Source organism: Phalacrocorax aristotelis, chromosome 2 (genome assembly GCF_949628215.1).
Source record: "Phalacrocorax aristotelis chromosome 2, bGulAri2.1, whole genome shotgun sequence".
In the NCBI taxonomy this organism is placed as follows: domain Eukaryota; kingdom Metazoa; phylum Chordata; class Aves; order Suliformes; family Phalacrocoracidae; genus Phalacrocorax; species Phalacrocorax aristotelis.
In genome coordinates this window covers 89,445,297-89,464,012 of record NC_134277.1, presented here as the reverse complement: position 1 = coordinate 89,464,012, position 18,716 = coordinate 89,445,297, and the positions used below count along the sequence as shown (strand labels likewise).

General features: G+C 38.6%; 1 protein-coding gene across 5 annotated transcripts in view; it reads right to left on the bottom strand.

The window, feature by feature from the left end:
* Window positions 1-18,716, bottom strand: part of SEMA5A (semaphorin 5A) — a 349,647-nt gene that overhangs the window by 196,215 nt on the left and 134,716 nt on the right. For all 5 annotated transcript variants that reach the window (XM_075084299.1, XM_075084302.1, XM_075084298.1 and 2 more), the window contains one exon: window positions 13,694-13,739. In XM_075084299.1, the coding sequence (XP_074940400.1) occupies window positions 13,694-13,739 (46 nt within the window). The remainder of the gene's footprint in view (window positions 1-13,693; window positions 13,740-18,716) is intronic.

The window sequence follows — 18,716 nt, the reverse complement described above, 5'->3', positions numbered from 1 at the left end:
AGAGCAAACGTGAAATCCAGAAGTACTGACTAGAGAAGAAGACAAAAGGACAAAAAAAAAAGGCAAATAAACCTATAGCAAGATTAATTTTGTAACAGAACTACCCACATTCAGTCAGCAATGAAGCCTTGCTTAAGAATGCACAATAGTGGCCAGACAGTCGTCAACTCTGTACCATGACAAAAAGAGGTTAACATGCATTTTAGGTGCAATCTACTTAGAGCAGAAGCCTGCTGCATATGGGTGATATGTCACCAAAAAAAATTGCTGTTGTCAAATTACATACAGATGCCTAACTCAGAAAAAGGGGTGGCATTTATGCTTCCCTGTGCTCTCAGCATTCCTCCTCAGTGGGATTAGGTAGCTCAGGACTCAAATGTCAGCGGATCCTGTGCTTGGGTATACCAGCTAGCCCCACGCACCAGGCAGAGAGCATAAGCACCTAACCTCGGGCTCCAAGTTCCATTCTGAGGGCAGACGCCTAAAAATACTGCGATGGCACAGGCAGGTCTAGACCCCACAGAACAAGTGTAATTTCCAAATGCTCATTATATCGAATTGCCCTCTGAAGGCCATAATCTTACCCATAAAGCAATTAAGAGAAATAATGTAGCTGTTTATGATGTTGATACATTACTTAAATAAATGTTTTCAGTTTGCCTGTCTTCAAATAAATCCAAAATAACAGCTGAACCAAAAAATTTATATAGAAATCTCATATATATGTCTAACACCAGATATTTCAAAGCACATCTCATTTTCAATTTTAATAAATAATTTAATTTTCACATTTTGACATGATTTATCACTCCCAGTCTTGACAACAGAAGCATCATATTGTGGTACCATCTGGGGTGGGTAAAACAATACATGCCAAAAGACAAGAGAACGTCTACTAAAAACAGGGGAGAAAAAAGGCGGTAGAAAAATAAGGATAGGCAAAATGAAGGCAAAAGGTGTCCCAAAGGATTGGATAAGACTATCAGCATAAAACTCAAAACTTTAGTCCTCTATTCTCAGTTCAGACCAGGACTAGCTTCCTATGCTATGCTAAGCAGTCTCTCTCTCAAACATTTAGGAGCACCGATCCATAGCTTACACTTGGCTCAGTAGTGTTGACTTGGCAAGTAACACCCTGGAAGCAGCACAGACCCTCCTCCTGTGCCCTGAACCATTTAGGAGAGCAGGGCCCTCCCTTCTATGCACCCCTTTCATGGGCTCCTCACCCACCAATGTTCCTGTTGCAGGTTTCTCAAACCTTTCCCCTTTCCTTAGGTTATCGCAACAAGTGTCCATGTTTCTCACCTTCTGTATGGCTACCTTGTTTCCTTGAATATTTCAGAACCTTGCTTTTCCTTAATCACAGTAGCAAAAAAAAATAGTCTCCTGACCTTGAAAAATTCTCCATCTCTTCCCCAGGGATGAAGGGAGCGAACTTTTTGCCTTATGGAAACAGTCAGTTCTTTCCATAGTTCAGCAGCTGGGTGCATCCTTTAACAGCACTGTGTCAAAGGCTCCTTAGAGCTCAGCATCAAGATACGTATCTTACATTTTTCTGCCTAATACCAAGGGAACACAGGGCTGCTCCACCATTTTCTCTTATTCTCAGTTTAAATGTTGGATATTTTTAATTTCATGGGTCAACAAGCAATGACAGGGGATGCTTCGGACCACACAGCGCCCTTATGCTAGGTATTGATGACTGCTAACATACAGGTGTAAGCTGAACTCACCTCCTATATGTAGAATTACCCAAAAGCATCTATGACCATTAGCCTAGCAAAACTGTTGAACGGATCTCTGCAGTACTGGAAAACACAATCCTCTCTGTGACTAAGAAGGTGTGTCTTTAAGCCTACTCTGAATGTGCATAGCGTGCAAACTGTGGTTGAACTCAAACTAGTTGTTACAGAACAGACAACGAAGTTCCATATCAGTGCCTGTAAGCAAAAATTGATAATCATGTTTGCAGACACTGTATTACAGATATAATCTCTTTCAAAGCATACTGCATATTCTTTCTCTTTTCTAAACTTCTCAGCACTGCAGCATCTAGGTGCCAAAGAGCTGAAACTCTCCATCAGCAACTGCTTGTGGCAGACTCTCCACCTGGGCAAGACAATGTAAGAATGAAGACAATCTGCTTTCAGTCTACATATTAGTATTTTCTGCTTTCATTTTCTGCTCAGTTTGCTAACAATCCTGCCCTCTTTCAGTATAGAGGCTACATTGAAAGAGGCCAATTCTCAAAGAAGAGCCCGTGTCCCTCCACAAGTATTGCCCTGTTGTCACAGAACACTGCTTTAGTCCAGAATTAGCTGAAGTATGCTACGGTCATATACAGCCCGGCTATTTGGAAACCAGCAGCCTGATTTCTTTTCAAACAGATGCTATGTGGTGATTACTCTTGTGCAGCTATATCAGTATACTCACGTTTGTGAAAATGTAAACATGAGTGCAACCTCCTTGGGAAAAGACATTTCCATAATCACTTTTAGTGCACGTAACGCAGTCTGGCTGACCACCATACATACCAGGAAAAATTATCAAAGGGTTGAACTATATCATTACAAAACCCACATCAGCTTTTTCATGAATGTCTGCTGTAAAATGTACACACATACCTTTTGATATGACCTCTACTTCTCATAAGAACAAATGCATTCATATTATATATTCAGGTGATCCAGGCTTACCTTTTATCTTAGAAACAAAACACAAATGTTTAATTTCTAAAGAAAAGAGGAGCTTTACTTCAGTGGAAGTGAAAAATTTTAGTACTATTTTATTTCTTTACTGTGAAACCAGCAGAGAAAATTACTGTAAACACACAAGAGATGCAGCCTAACAAGCAGAGTTAAGAAAGAAAGGCTAGAAATAAGAAAGCTAAGCTTCTCTAGCTAAATGGATGTGTTCAGACTCATTTGTCTAGAAATGCACTTGCACTAGTATTTCAGTACTGCACAAAACAATGACAGATACAGCAAATAAATGAAAAATGACAACACCTCTGCCTGGCTTTCTTTTTCCAAAACAGTAACACATACTGATAAGCCAAAGCAACATCAACGCCCTGCCAATTTGCCAATATTCTTTTGCTTCACTTGGACTCTTTCTAAATTTACGTGACAAATTTCAGCTGTACTGAAGGGTAGGCAATTACAAATTCTGGAGACTAAGGCCTTCCAATTACTTAGAAGCCAAATGTAAATGAATAAGTAGAGATGAGCAGAGAGGAGTCATCCAGTTGGCTGCCTCATACGCCCTCTACGTAGTTTTGTAATGGGGGTCTACATATTAACTCAGATGATCACATGTAAAAAAAACTCAGAGAAATAGGTAATACATGTAACAACACCTATATGGGTGAAGAAACCCATGCATGGAAGGAATATTCAGAATGAAGAGTGGATCAGTTCTTGGCCAAATATGACTGAAGATGGTTTCAGAGTAGTAGCTATCCTCTGCATTAATATGTGGGTGAATCTATGAAAACCAGCTGTTTCAGTAGCAAAATTTTTTTCAACAGAAATGGAGCACTGTCTGCTAGTAATTGATTTCCCCACAAATAGTGGGTAAAGAGTGAAGATCAGAATTTGTGTGATCTAACATATTTTATCTAGCTTGAGGAAGCTGCTTTCAGATGCATGTAAAAGAGGTCATTGGGTAAAGTTTAGACATTACGCACTGCTAGCTGAATTCATCTATTTTTGGCTTTGATCAACTTATATGTTTGGTCAGTAACTACTGTTCTGTGAGCAGAGAACAACATAATGAAAATACTAATGGTATCACAGAAAAAGAACTGGAATGGACTTAAAGCAGCTACCAAGTCCATATCTACGTGTCACAAAGGACTAGCTCTGGCTTCACAAATACTTCTTAACTCTTCTTTACACTCTTAATTGTCTCATTTAATTATTTGTGGACTTGATGGATAATAAAATCCAGCAGTCTGCCATCAGAAAGGTACGAAGAGGAAGAGGTACTGCATAGAAGCAGCATTGTGATACACAAATGTCCTGGGCTTTGTCTTTTTTAAACTCTGCTCTCAGCACCACCTTATACAAAAGGTAACAGTTCAAATACCGAAACATGGTGGGACACCTCAAACGACTGGGGGATCACAATGGACAGTTACAAGCTCTTTCGTAAAGACAGGCAAGGTAGAAGAGGCGGAGGAGTCGCACTCTACATCAAGGAACACCTTGAATGTATCGAAGTCAACTGTGGTGATTGTGACTGCTCTATTGAATGCCTCTGGGTTAAAGTAAAAGGGGTCATATCCAAGCAGGACCTCACAGTGGGCATCTGCTATCGACCTCCTAACTACGGTGATGAAGCCGATGAAGTGATATTTGGGGCACTAAAGCAAGCTTCTGGCCAACAGAACCTGGTCCTGATGGGTGACTTCAAATACCCAGACATCTGCTGGAAGAACAATACAGCAGCTTGCATGTCATCCACCAAGTTCCTGGAATGTATAGAGGACGGTTTCCTGATACAAATGTTAGATGTGCCAACCAGGAATGAGGCGCTGCTGGACCTGCTATTCACCAACCGAGAAAGCCTGCTTTGTAATATCTCGGTGATAGCCTTGGTGGCAGTGACCACAATATTGTGGAGTTCGGGATCCTGCTGAATGTGCTGAAGGTCAGTACTAAGACAAGGATTCTTGATTTTAGAAGAGCAAACTTCAGTGCACTCAGGGCTCAATTGGGAGGGATTCGATGGGAGGCTTCCATGGAAGACAAAGGAGCTAGTGAGAGCTGGGAATTCTTCAAGAACTCTCTATTGGAAGCACAAAGCCAATTTATCCTCTACAAAGGGAAAGGAAGTAAGCGGAGCAAGAGGCCCCCATGGCTCAACCATGACCTCCTGGGTCTACTCAAATCCAAAAGGGAAGCGTACCAGAGATGGAGAAGTGGAGAATTATCTACCGAGAACTACAAGGGCAGAGCCAGAGAGTGCAGACACACAGTCAGAAAAGCAAAAGCCCAATTTGAATTGAAACTGACTGTAGACATAAAAATAACAAGAAAGGGTTCTTCAGACATGTCAACCACAAGCAGAAAAAGAAGGAAAACACAGGCCCACTGTTAAACAGAAAAGGAGAATCAATACCAACTATGCAGAAAAGGCAGAGGTCCTCAACACCTTCTTCGCCTCGGTCTTTACCAGCACTGTCGGGTCCCAGGCTTTGGGAACAAAACTGCCGATTGAACCAAATATCGACCCACCATCGGTGAAGGAAGAGTTAGTATATGAACTACTACAGGAGCTTGACCCCCACAAATCAATGGGCCCTGACGACATCCACCTGAGGGTGTTGAGAGAGCTGGCTGGCATCATCGCAAGGCCGCTCTCCATAATCTTTGAGAAGCCATGGAGGACAGGGGATGTCCCAGAGGACTGGAGGAAGGCAAATGTTACCCCTATCTACAAGAAAGGCTCGAGGGAGGATCCGGGTAACTATAGGCCCATCAGCCTTACTTCAATCCCTGGGAAAGTTATGGAACGAATCCTCCTGGGGGTCATCATGAGTCAATTGAAGCACGTGATTGGGAAAAGCCAACATGGCTTCACTAAAGGTAGATCGTGCTTGACAGACCTGGTGGCCTTCTATGACAAAGTGACTTGCCTGGTTGACATGGGGCGGGCGGTGGACATAGTTTACCTGGACCTCTGCAAGGCCTTTGATACGGTCCCCCATAGTCTCCTCCTGGAGTAATTAATGCGTTATGGCCTAGACAAGTGGTCTGTGCAGCGGCTGGGGACCTGGCTGACAGGCCGCACCCAAAGGGTGGTGATAAATAGCTCCTTTTCCAAGTGGCAACCTGTCACTAGTGGAGTCCCCCAGGGTTTGATATTGGGCCCAATGTTATTCAACATCTTTATAAGTGATCTGGATAATGGGATCAAGTGTAGCCTGATGAAGTTTGCTGATGACACCAAGTTGAGGGGAGGAAGTAGACACTCCAGAAGGGAGAGCTGCTCTGCAGGGAGATCTGGGTAGGCTAGAAGAGTGGGCCAACAAGAACCTTATGAAGTTCAACAAGGAGAAGTTTAAGGTCATGCACCTGGGAAAACATAATCTGGAGTGCAGCACAGACTGGGATCCACCTGGCTGCAGAGCAGCTCTGTGGAAAGGGACCTGGGGGTCCTGGTGGGCAGGAAGCTCAACATGAGCAAACAGTGGGCTGCTGCGGCCAAGAAGGCCAACAAGATGCTGGGTTGCATCAAAAAGGGCATCACCAGCAGAGAGAAAGAAGTCATTATCCCACTCTGCTCAGTGCTTGTCAGGCCACACCTGGAGTACGGTGTATAGTTCTGGTCCCCGCTATACAAAAAGGACGTGGACAGGCTCGAAGGGGTCCAGAGAAGGGCCACCAAGATGATTAAAGGATTGGGAAGCTGCCATACAAGGATAGGCTGGGAGAACTGGGTTTGTTCAGCCTTGAGAAAAGAAGGCTCAGAGGGGATCTCATCACCATGTACCAGTACTTAAGGCGTAGTTAAAAAGAAGTTGTAGACTCCCTTTTTACACAGAGTCACATGGAGAGGACAAGGGGGAATGGACACAAGTTGCTCTTGGGGAGATTCCGATTGGACACCAGAAGGAAATTTTTCACAGTGAGGACAGTCACCCATTGGAATAATCTCCCCAGGGAAGTGGTTGACTCGGCCACGTTGGACACCTTCAAGAGTCGTCTGGACAGGGTGCGGGGCCATCTTGTCTAGACTGCGCTCTTCCTAGAAAGGTTGGACTAGATGATCCCTGAGGTCCCTTCCAACCTGTGATTCTGTGAAATACCACCTCACGTATGGTCACCCCTAGCACCCAAGCAGAACTTCACACCTGCTCTATCACCTTTTGATCATTCTGCAACTTGCTCACCTCAGTCATCTTCGAAAAAGTTCTTTATGAGCACTAGTTGCTCCCTCTGCTTCCAAGCTTTCGAGGAACCTGGAACAGCATTGAAGTAACACTAACTTATCTGTTCTGCTTATCCATTTTTCATTCACACGTCCCAGACACAAACATGAAGGGCTGAGGCAGAAATAACGTTTTGGTGGCAGATGCTCCCTTCCCATAAAGAAGGCAAAAACCCATCTGTTATAGGAAGAAATACTCTCTATTCCCCTCCGCATTAAGTAGATACCAGGTACAGGGGAACCCAACAGAGGGTTTTTTCCACTTGTTTACTTTGGGGTTTTCCCCCCCTTTGGGACCCAAATACAATGTTAAATCTCAGTCTGCTTTGCATTTCAATGTTGCCAGCCTATGGCTGTCACAAGTTAAGGATACCCTTAGGTTAGTTCCCTTATGCCTTCAAGTGTGAAATCAGAGAAAGTTTTTCTTCCAACTCCTTTTCTGCACAGGTAGTTTCATCCCAAAATAAAATAGAAGATTCATTACATTTCTTTCAGGTATTTCACAAATCAGACATCTATTACACAATATTGACTGAAATATACAAAAATAAACGGACTGAAATACAGTGCATGAAAGTTTTAGAAAAAGCATTAAGCTGCCTTTTAATGGGTTCTATTTATTTGGTGACTCAACAAATTAAGGAGATTAAAAGATTAAAGCTTAGCCTCCTTAGCTTTATTTCTGAAATTGTTGTTGAGTATAACTGAAAGTTTTTCATATCAGCATAAATTAAATATTTGTTTCTACAGGATGACTTCTTACAAGCTTTCATTTTGTTCATAGCAAAGGGAACCTATGGCACTGTCCCAAAAATTAACTGTAAGCAGAGTCTGAGTGATTCGTGCCTCTATTAAAACATCATTCTCTCTTGATTAGGCCAAATACTACCTTAGCCAAAAAGACAAACCAAGGTTATGAAAGCCTCTCACAAAAGATGTAATATGATCTCAGTTTATAATAATAACAAGCAATTGTTATTTTCAGAATGTGATTACAACCCTGGTAAATATTTGATTCCTTTAAAAAAAATTTAAAATATCAAGTGGTGTTAAAAAATTATGTTCTGTATTACAAATAGGTAAAAACTTTATAAAAGTTTTTTCAGGTTATACATACGAATTTATTTGTAAAAAAAACCTCAATCATTAAATCAGATTCCCTCTTTAACCCTGATAAGCACAAAGTATATATTCAAAGTATATTAAGCCTACCATCTAGCCATTAATGACTCATATAAAAGTGAACTATAATATGTGACAGGTGTTCCAGACACTCCTGACAGATGTAAACACTGGCAAGAATTCCCTTTGGTAAAATTCATTCTCCGAAGTAGCTGCTTTTCCTGACAACTCAGAGATCCAATCTTGCCTTTACTTCTTTGAATGCCTTGTTAATGGGTGTGTGTATACATATATACATACACACATACACACACATATCTATAAAAATATAGAGATATAAAAACCCAAACACTCAAGATTCCAGAATTTAAAGTTCAATAAAACACAGGAAAAAGAACCTCCAACCTTCTTAGCCTGCATAAAGAATTTAATTGGAATCTTGTGGTAAACTAGGGGCTAAAACTGCCTTTAAAAATGGACATTGAGGTATGTGTATTTCTAATTGAAGATATAGAGATTCAGCATGAGAATAAAATCTCAGGAAAATTATATAATTACAGGAGCAAGTGGAATAGGCTCATATTCCACCTTCTGGGCATCTCAGACTGAGAATAGACTTCACCGATGGAAGATTCAGATGAGAAAGGCAAACTCAAGCATGTACCCTGTAAACTCCTTAATGATCTGAGTTTGTAAAGAAGTTCATCTTATGGATGAAAAGGTGATACATATGTTCTGTCAGGTTTGTGAAAAGCTTATATGTGCTGGCTTGCAAAAATGGTTACGGCAACTGTGGCATAAACACTTTTATAAGCCAGCATGTATTAGCTTTTCACTCTTTACAGGTACATCAGCAAACTTGTCATGTAGGTAGACACAAGCAAATGTTTTAATTTAGAAGCTCTCTTTTGAAAGAGTTCAGAAAAAAAATGTGGAAGATAGGCATTTTTTAGAGCCATCATCTACATGATGTCAAAAGCCCCACTATTAATCCTGACATTGGCTAGATATCTTTTGTAGTAACATGCTTGAAAACAAATCTATTCACTTAAACACTACTATTTAGATTTCTGCTTTTAATAGTTTAAGGAATATAAGAGAGTTTTCAGGAAATCTGGCTTTCATCTTGGCCAATGTTTTTATGGATTATTCTACTGTTACTTGAGGCGAGCAATAACAAAGCAAAACTCACAAAACAAAACTATGCAGAGTCAGGCCTCTGTGTCTGTGAGCCTACTATTGCTGTAGCAAAAGTTGTAAAATATTTGCCCTTCTACAACCACAGTCCAATAAGTGCATCTTCCTCAATCCATAATCGCTATGCACACATTGTTCCAACAGTCAGCTTTGAACAATTCCACTCAGGCTTCTCCGGCAAGAGCTTAGGAGGCTTTCACTCATTTTAGTCGTCTTTATTCTGCTACACAAAGGAAACTGCTGAAAACATCAAATACTGGTTTGCTACAGACACTATCGCATGAAACTTGCTTACTCAAACAGTCTTTTCCTATAAAGTACAGAGCACAGAACCATGACATGTGGGATGACAACTTTGATGTACCCACAATAGGCAGCGATGTCTCACTGCATAGTCCTAGCTCACGTTTAGATACACATCCTGTCTGATGCAGTCTAGTAGCACTCTAACCCTCACTTTTACAAGGGATTAACCTCCACTAAACTGGAAGGGAACAGTACCCTTTTAATACATAAATCTCTGTTCTGCATTTCTTTTGTGAGAACTTGCATTTCAAATAACTGTCTGGTTTGGTTGTGGGGTTTTTTTTTGTTTGGTTGGTTTGGCTTGGGTTCTTTTTTTTTTGTTTTAAAGGAAGGTTATCTTGTATTTCAAAACTATTTTCCAGGCATACACATATTTTGGCCCAAAGTAATTTTTTGCAAAAGTTTGCAAACAAGGAGTCATTACTTTACTTCATTGCTTTTTAGAGAGTTTTAGAGTTTAGAGAGTTTAGAGAGTTAGAAAGCAATATCTGATAATAGTGCAATGTCTGATAATATTCCAAGATAATACTTTATTTATAAAATGTCCACCTTTTCAAAAACGTATGGAAATGTGTAAGCAAAGATTTGCAAAAATGCTTTTGCTCTAACCAAATGATTCTTACTGTTCCAGTTTGTTACATGCAACGTGAAGCCTTTTATCTTCATAACAGCAGCGTGTAGACAAACTAAGAACACATTCCAACAGACACTTAAGCATGACAGAAGAGGAAACCTGTTTGTACAAAAACAACTGAAGTGCATCAACAAGCAAGATTAAGTTTTAGGCATTCCCTTTATTCTCCAGATAGAAAAGTACTATAAGAAACATTAAACTGATGAAAAAAAACAATACAAAAAATCAATGCATCAATGTAAAAAAAAATAAACAGGTATAAAAGTCTAATTGAAAAGTGCAGAAAAGGAGGATGCAAATTGTACCAATCATGCTCACTCCCATGCTGGAAGTATTTGCTGTGCTTGAGGAAAAGTCAGCAATTTTCCTCCTCCTTCAGACACACAACAGCAAAGATAGAGCTTCAGCAAATTTCTAAAATAATTACACAACAGGTATGTGGATTGCCTTGTTTCTAGCCCATTTGTACTGTTACTGTGCTACATTCAATGCTGCTTACAGCTACCACTTCACTGTGTGCCTTTTCTTCCAGATGTGAAAACATAGTTTGTTAGCTTGTGAAACGTCTGCATGTTTTTACAAAGGCTGGTTCATGCAAAGAAATCAAAGTGAGCAACATCAGTAGAGGTTTTACATTATTATTATGACAACAACTGTGTGAAGAAAAAAAATGCTAAAAGAAAAGTTCTTCTGTCCCTATATAAAGTGTCAGTGTCCAGTCCCTCGGCAAACAAATGCTGACTAGCACATACAGTATTAATGAGTTAAACCACAGTATGCTTTATTTCTCCTGTGAAATTCCATCATTCTGTTTTGCAAGGATTTAATATAACTTTTATTTTGCTTCTCACTTTTGTTCCCACCTCCCTCAAACATAATAGAGTTTCAGGTCTGAAAGGTCTGGAGCTTCAAAATATTGTCATTTTTTACTTGTTACCTTGGTAAAGTATATATCCTCTAATCCTATTCAAAATATTTCTTTCACAACATGCAAATGAGAGAAACTTCACATGCCCTAAAGATTCAGAAATATATCAGTTATACCTGAGGTAATCCTATACAACACGTTGGGATGACTGGCATTGAGCTAGGATTCTGTCATTCCAATATCTGAAAGGTCTGTAAAACGTCATTTGGTAAATACACTCTTGGCTCTAGGTGGGTTTCAGGTTGGTAGCTGGGAAGTTGGAATTCCAAGTTTCCACAGGAATGGTTACTGTCTCTTTCATTACTAAAGCTTTCACACTTTCCAGCATGAGACAGACTCTCTTCATGTCTTAACATTTCCCAACAAAGGCTGAGAAAAGTTGTGCATCTTTACGGCCAAAGACTTGTAAGAGTTCAGACAAGTAACCACCAGTAAGGACAGCAGCACTGACCCCTGATCCTGCCCCAGGGGACGTGGAAGGGCTAAATGGCCTCTCGAGAACTCTACCAAACCTATTTTTATGACTATAAGATCAGTGACTAACTTCATACTTTCATACCAGATTACAGGACGACCTAAGTGTGCTTTGTAATGAGTTTGGGAGTCTTAAACAATACACCTTACATCCTGGCTTACTTGCATCAGAACAAAGGCTTCAGCCACCTCACAGCTGATCTGGAGTTGCCATAACTGGCACATCCAAGGAAACACATCTTTTGGATAAGGGCTGTCCTGGGGCACTCTTAACAGAACCAGAAGGGAAGCAGAAGCAAAGAAGAGGAAAAGAAGATCTGTGAAGAACAAATATGAAGGAGTCATAATGGTAGATTTGAAAATAAGGGGAAAAAACTTGAATATTTGGAGTAGGGGTGATTAAGATATGCTGGTGAAAAAAAAAAATCCATAGTTTGGTTTTGATTTAGAAATACAATTCTCCCTAAAGGTTTGTGAAAAAAGGTTAGAAGATACTGAAGCAAACCAGCGGTGCTACAGCACTGAACATGGAATAAGAAACTTTACCAAAAGTTAACTTGAGAAGACTGTTTAAAGGCTTCTGCACATTAATAAGACCAAAACCCAGTAACCTAGTATAACATCAACAGTATGATTTCTGTCCTTATTTTATACTTTTGCTGATTGGGGTGAGAGGGTGTTTGTTCCAGTCAGTCAGCACAATTATAAACCTCTGTAATCTACAGATTTCTCCCTCATTAATGAGTTCAGCCTAATGATACTTTACCCTAAGAGGAAAGCTGTGAACTTCAATCTATGAATTAGCAGAATGAACAGCAGCAGCATCAGAAACTTCCGAGTGCAGCCTCTCAACAAGAATCTTTGGGACTTAACCCAAATTATTTGCTAGGACACTGAGTATGTCACGTAAGGTTACAGTAGACAGTCTGAATTTTGGATATTGAAAGTCCTTGGTGCATCACAGCCTGAAGCACTAGCAACAAAATTGACTATTTATCAATACTGCAATTTTGGTTAATTATAAGCCAACTTCAGATCTTGTTTCTAGTAGTCTGGGAAGGTAGAGGAAGTCTGCAAGCCTGATTAAAGTATACACAAGGTGTTCTACAAGTCACAAGGACAGCCTTACCTGAATGCCTTTTACATTTCCATATTGAACTGTATAGTATTACTTCAGGAAATAATAGGCACAGTACTGAATCTAAAGCTAGTTAATTTTAGACTACATAAATGAAAAGATTATCGAAAAAAAACATAGACTTCTATTTTATTATGATTTTCTATTTTCACACCATAGTGAATTTGCCAACTCAATTAAATTTACTAAAACAATTGTCTTGGTTCTTAGAGCCAAGAACACAAGAACGATAGTTAGAAATTATGCCAATGTTAAAAATAATGAAAGAGAAACCCAACAAAACCTAAGCAAGGAACACCACTCAGAAGACCAAGAGAAGATGAGATTGCTGGTATATGGAAGTCAGATGAAGTTCAGGGTAAAATAAACCGATCACGGATTCTCACTTACCTTTCTATGAAGCCTAACTGCCTCTAAAAGGCTTTTTTTTCTCACCTTCCAAGCTCTAATGAGTTTTAAGCAATAGATAGCTGCCTTATATACAAAACTGAGATTCTGATGCCTGTGTTCACTCTATATTTCTTCCTTGAAAATTTGCTGTTTCATTTGCTTAATTTAACTTTAGCAGGTATGGAGAAAATTTTGTATTTATCATTATTTTAAAATCTCTTTTCCCTATCATGACAACAAGTTCTGAATACAGAAACTGCACAATAGTAAGTTGGAACATTTTTCTAAGAGAACATGATCCTCATTCCCAGCATCCATTTTTTACAGATCCACTCTAACAAAATCACAGCAGAGTAAGGTAACATCATGTCTGTATAGCCTGGGGCAAAGGCTAATCTGGAATTAAAATGGATAACTTGACTTATATAATATGGGGCTGCAAAGAGGACAAAAAGAGACGCATACTTGTCTGTAATTATGAAGCTTATGAATATCTTGATTATCTGCTTTAAAACATCTGCTTACCTACATCATTCAGAGGAACTAAGAAAACAAGCATAAAACATACCTGTATTAGAGAGAGATCCTCAAGCTGCAACCTGAAGAGGTAGTTTCTAGGGTTAAAAAAATAGCAGATAAAAATTAATTGTTACAAGTGGTTAACTAAAAAAAAACGTTACTAGCGTTTAAATAAAAACATAATTAATATAAAATACAGGAAAAATATTAAAAGTGACTAGTAGTCAGGACTCTAAATTATTTCAGGGACTGTCTTAATATACAGCCTTTTGGGCTAAGGACTGAGGCAATTTCTAAAACAGACTTTCAGCTTGAAGGTCTGGCTGCATACGAATAAAGTAGATATTTATACTGTATACATGTACATCTGAGTCATTGCTCCAGTCTTCCTTTTAAATGAACTGGAAAAACTACTCAGTGTTTTGGCAGATTTGTGAGACCAGTGTTAGATGGCTAAATGAGAATAAGAGGACAGGCAAATTAAAGCTGTCCGTTTCTCTCTGCAATGATGGGAACCTTATGCAATTATCTCAGCCACGAATACATAAAGTTCGACGCAAAGGATCCCAGTATGATGAAGTGTCTGTAGAAGTCACAGTTTTCACAATTCTGACTGAAGTCCTGTCATACCCGGTCTAATTTCTTTGAAACCCAAGGATTTTTTTTCCATGTACAGCAGGAGCTACAAACAAACCAAGCGTACTTTACAAAAGCCCATGCTTTTATTGCGAAAGGATTTCTCACTCCACTTTTTCTCTACAGCAGTATAACTTCATGTACAGAACTTGGGAGGAGTTCAGGCAAACCACGAACAAGAGGTGACACAAAGGTGCTGCTCGAAACCTGGGGAAATGATGGCTTAGGATCCTCAGAAAGGTCCACATGCCCCACTGACCAAAAACACTTCCTCCAGCACATACTGGTGCAACATACGTGCACTATCAAAACTCCTCCCAACTTACTGTGTTTATCTTAGTTAAAGCAGCTGTCTTGTTACACCTGTTCTGATAAACCAGCTCTGTTGGTAGCATTCATGGTATCAGTCCAGAATTCCCCAAAATGAGCCAATACCACACCATCTTTGAACTGATTTCAGCACATCCTTCCCTAGTGCAGATTCTCTTTCATACTAGGTCTACAATAAGGCTCTTCCATGTTCCATGCCCATATTCCTCCTGCCCATTTTTTTTTTCCTTTTTTAGTTTCTTCTGATACCACTCTTTCTTCTTTACATTATATCTTTCTTTTACTACATTTTCACATACATAACATTATTCAGTCCTCTTCTGCCTCATTTGTACCTTATTCAAGGTTATTCTGATTTTCCAATGCCACTACAGAATGACTATGCTTTAGAGATAAAAATAAAAAGGAAGAATTTTTTGAAAGATGAAAATAAATTACTTCAATTTTAATTTATTCATAACAAATCTGTAACATTAATTTTGTTTTCAACAAATTCACTTAAAGTAACAAAAAGCAGATAACAAAGAGATGAGTAAATTTAAACTTTAAATTTAAATATTTGCCAGATTCAGAAATTATCTGCAATATTACATCCATGCAACTGGTAGAAGTGTAATCCAAATTAAAATTAGGCCACATTTTTTTGAGATCGTAAGTCTAATTCTTTCCAAAGAGGTGTGAGGTATTGTTAATTTATGGACTCTGGGGTGCAGGTATTTATTGACTCTGGTACATATATGGTCCACTTAAATCACGGATGTACAGGAATCAGGTCACTAGTCTTTCCTAGGAATACTGCTAACGGGAGTTACTCAAAATGCAAGAGGCAGGCTATTCAGGGCAAGAATTCATGAGAAAGTAAAATGAAGACAGAAATTTTTTTATTAGCACAGATGAATCACCACAAAGGAATAATTAAAATACTTGGGTTTGAGTCATGGAGAAACCTGCAGCGGGCAAAGAAAGAAAACAGTAAGTTGCAGGACATTTACACACAGCTTCATCGACAAGCTACGTGCAAGTTGACTTGAAAGACTTTCGCTGAAATGTCAGGAAGCGATGCACATAGTCTTTCTAACCAATCCACACTCTTGTCTTTAAGGACAAAAAATACCTTCCCATCTGCAAAATGACTTGCTCAGAAATATTCACCAGGGAACAAAAATACTTAGTCTGTTCCTCATCTCATTGCATATAAGCTTCTATCAACCATCACTGATTGTGCTTCTTTCACTCCAGATATCAAAGTTAAAGGAACCTACAATTTCACTGTTGTTGCAAATGTTTTTTTTTCCACTTAGAAAAGCAGAACAACTTTTTTCTTCCAGAGAAATTGAACTGCGTCCTCAGCAGGTATGAACTGTTTTCTTAACTCAGTGCTATCAGGCTCACAGGAGCAGCACATACATGCCCCATCTCACCCTACAAATAAATGCAGTCTCTGTTGCAGAATATACGAGCAGGTAGTCGGGCCTCACATTTTAAGTTTTCAGGTCAGTACTTAGCATAGTGTCACATCAATCTCTGTGCATACTTCATCTTGAGATATCTGCTGATGATTTATCACTGATGTGACATTTTAAGGCAGATCATGAAATTATTAATGTCTTTTTATGGTCTTTCATCATGACATCATTTCAGCCTATTAAAAAGTAAGCTAATGTTCCCAATTGTAAAAAATCTAAATAAATAAATACATACATACAGTGTCATCCTGAAGAAAAACAGAGGCTAAAAGTTTTTTGGTTTGTTGGGGTTATTTTTGTTGTTGTTTTTGGTTGGTTGGTTTCTTATTTGTTTGGGTGTTGGTTTTTTGTTGGTGGTCTTTTTTTTTTTTTTTTACTATGGAAATGAGATTTGTATCCTATGCAGTAGAGCACAACACTTCTATCCATTAATATACTGAGTGTGGAATGAGAAATATTGACCTTATAAGTGTTAGGGAGACTAAAATGTCTATATTTGTGTGAACGAACCAGGAGCCAGAGCTAATTAGTGTACATTTTTCAACTTCCTGTGGCTGCCAATAACCAATTAAAATATTATTTTCAGCTTCATAAAGCCAGCAGAAAGAAAACAGAATAAGAAGAAAAGCAATGTGCAAGACATAGTAAAACCATTACAACTTAGCAATATAAACTGGGTAAAAGGACAACACAGAGTGACTGTGACTACATTAATGCTAGGACAAGTGGCAAGCTAGCACTCGAAGAGCAATCAGAGCTATTCCTACCTAAACATGCCCTAAATGTTTAAGTAAAACTTGCAGGACTACATTTAGCTCTACAAATACCTATTGTATTTGCTTAACATTCTGAGGCATGCATTTACAACGTGTGAGAACTCATTCAAAAAGGACATATAAGAAAAATCTTTAAAAAAGGCATGACAGTACAGAAAACCACACTGGAAATATGATATTAATAAATCTGTCAGTCAAAAGAAAAAGTCAATGCCAATTCTCATGACATGTGCAGAGACATTACGCTGCTCACAAGATAGGTGACAATATTTTTTTCAATATGTTACTGAGATTATGCCCTGGATTGTCATTTTTCAACCTCTGTTTAGCTTTATATTAGTCCATTTATGATTTGAAGGCAACAAAGATGTGAAATAAAAATGACCAAGTGTATTTCTGAAGCACAGATGCAGACCTTTTAGAACGCAGGCCCATCCCTTGTCCAAATATGGTGGTAATAAAAACAAGACAAATAAAACTTTATAAACTGGAATTAAACTGATTTGACACTGGTGGTAATTGGCAAATCCGTTTCCATTTGGTGCTTAATGAATGAGGAAAGCAAATGTGTTACATAAATCTGCAAAGAGGAGGACACTGTAATGAGAAGAAAACACAACTAACTGAGATAAAGCATCATCCCGTATTCCTTCAGAGAGCCAGAGGGCAATAAGCATTTTGCTTTGCATTCACAGCACTGAACAACTTTTCTAGCTGAACTACGATAACTAAAACCTGTTAATCACAAGCCTGCTCAAACCCAATGGCAGAGACTTCCACTGGTATCAGTGGGAGCTGAATGAAGCACCACAAAAAGCATGCTCCAGTCACCTCCCTGACGACGACATATTTCGATCTATTTTAGTGAATACTTCAGTACAAATATAGATAAAAGTATAAAACTAATCTTCTGTATGTTCCTAAACAAGTCCATGTAAAAAAAAAATATTGAAAACCCATAAAGATTCAAAAGTATAGGATGCTAGTAACACTTGTTAAATCCAGCATTTTACACTTTTCTTTGTGAAATGGCAAGCTATAAAACGTGAATGCAACAATAAATACTACTGCACTAAACACAGACACGAATTAGAAGAACATTAAGGTGCCACATACAATTTAGGAAAATGTAATATAGATTAAGATTTTGAAAAACTCATAAGATAGCAAAACACCCACCCCAAGCCCCCATATGCATCTGCAATTGAAAGCGTGAATCAATGAATAGGGGCTGCAGCAAACTCAGAAACTCAAGGCATGACCAGAGATGGTGCTGAATCTACTGAAAAAAACCCCCCGAAACAGTAAGATTCCTTCCTGCGCATTTCTTTCAAGAAACTATTTCACATGAAAGAATATAATTTAAATCAATTTACTGGAAGGAAAAAATATTAAGACTGAAAATGAAAAGTATAAGCTCTGTAAGAATCAACCATTAAGCAAAAAGTCACGATTCAACAATCAAGACGGGAAAGTTTTGGGTAAAGGCCAATTCTAGTTCCACCATGTAGCAAAATCAGCAATTGGAAATAAAACAAAAAAAAAAAAAAAGAAGAAGAATGGGAGCAACGGAGATAATCAATATAAATAAAAAATTATGATGCAGAAAATTAATTTTATTATATTAAGATACGATAAGAAAAATATGTGAAAAAGCTAAGGGTGGTACATTGGAAATAAAAGAAACCTTATCAAAGTAGTCTAGTTGAACTGTCATATGAAAATGGTCAGATTACAATAACAAAAAGCAGAATGGTCATTAAATAATTTTTATCTGCATTTTGCAGGAAATAGAAGTCTCAGCAAATGAGAATGATGAAATAAGTAGCTTACTGAAAAATGCTAAACGTGAAAACAGCATATA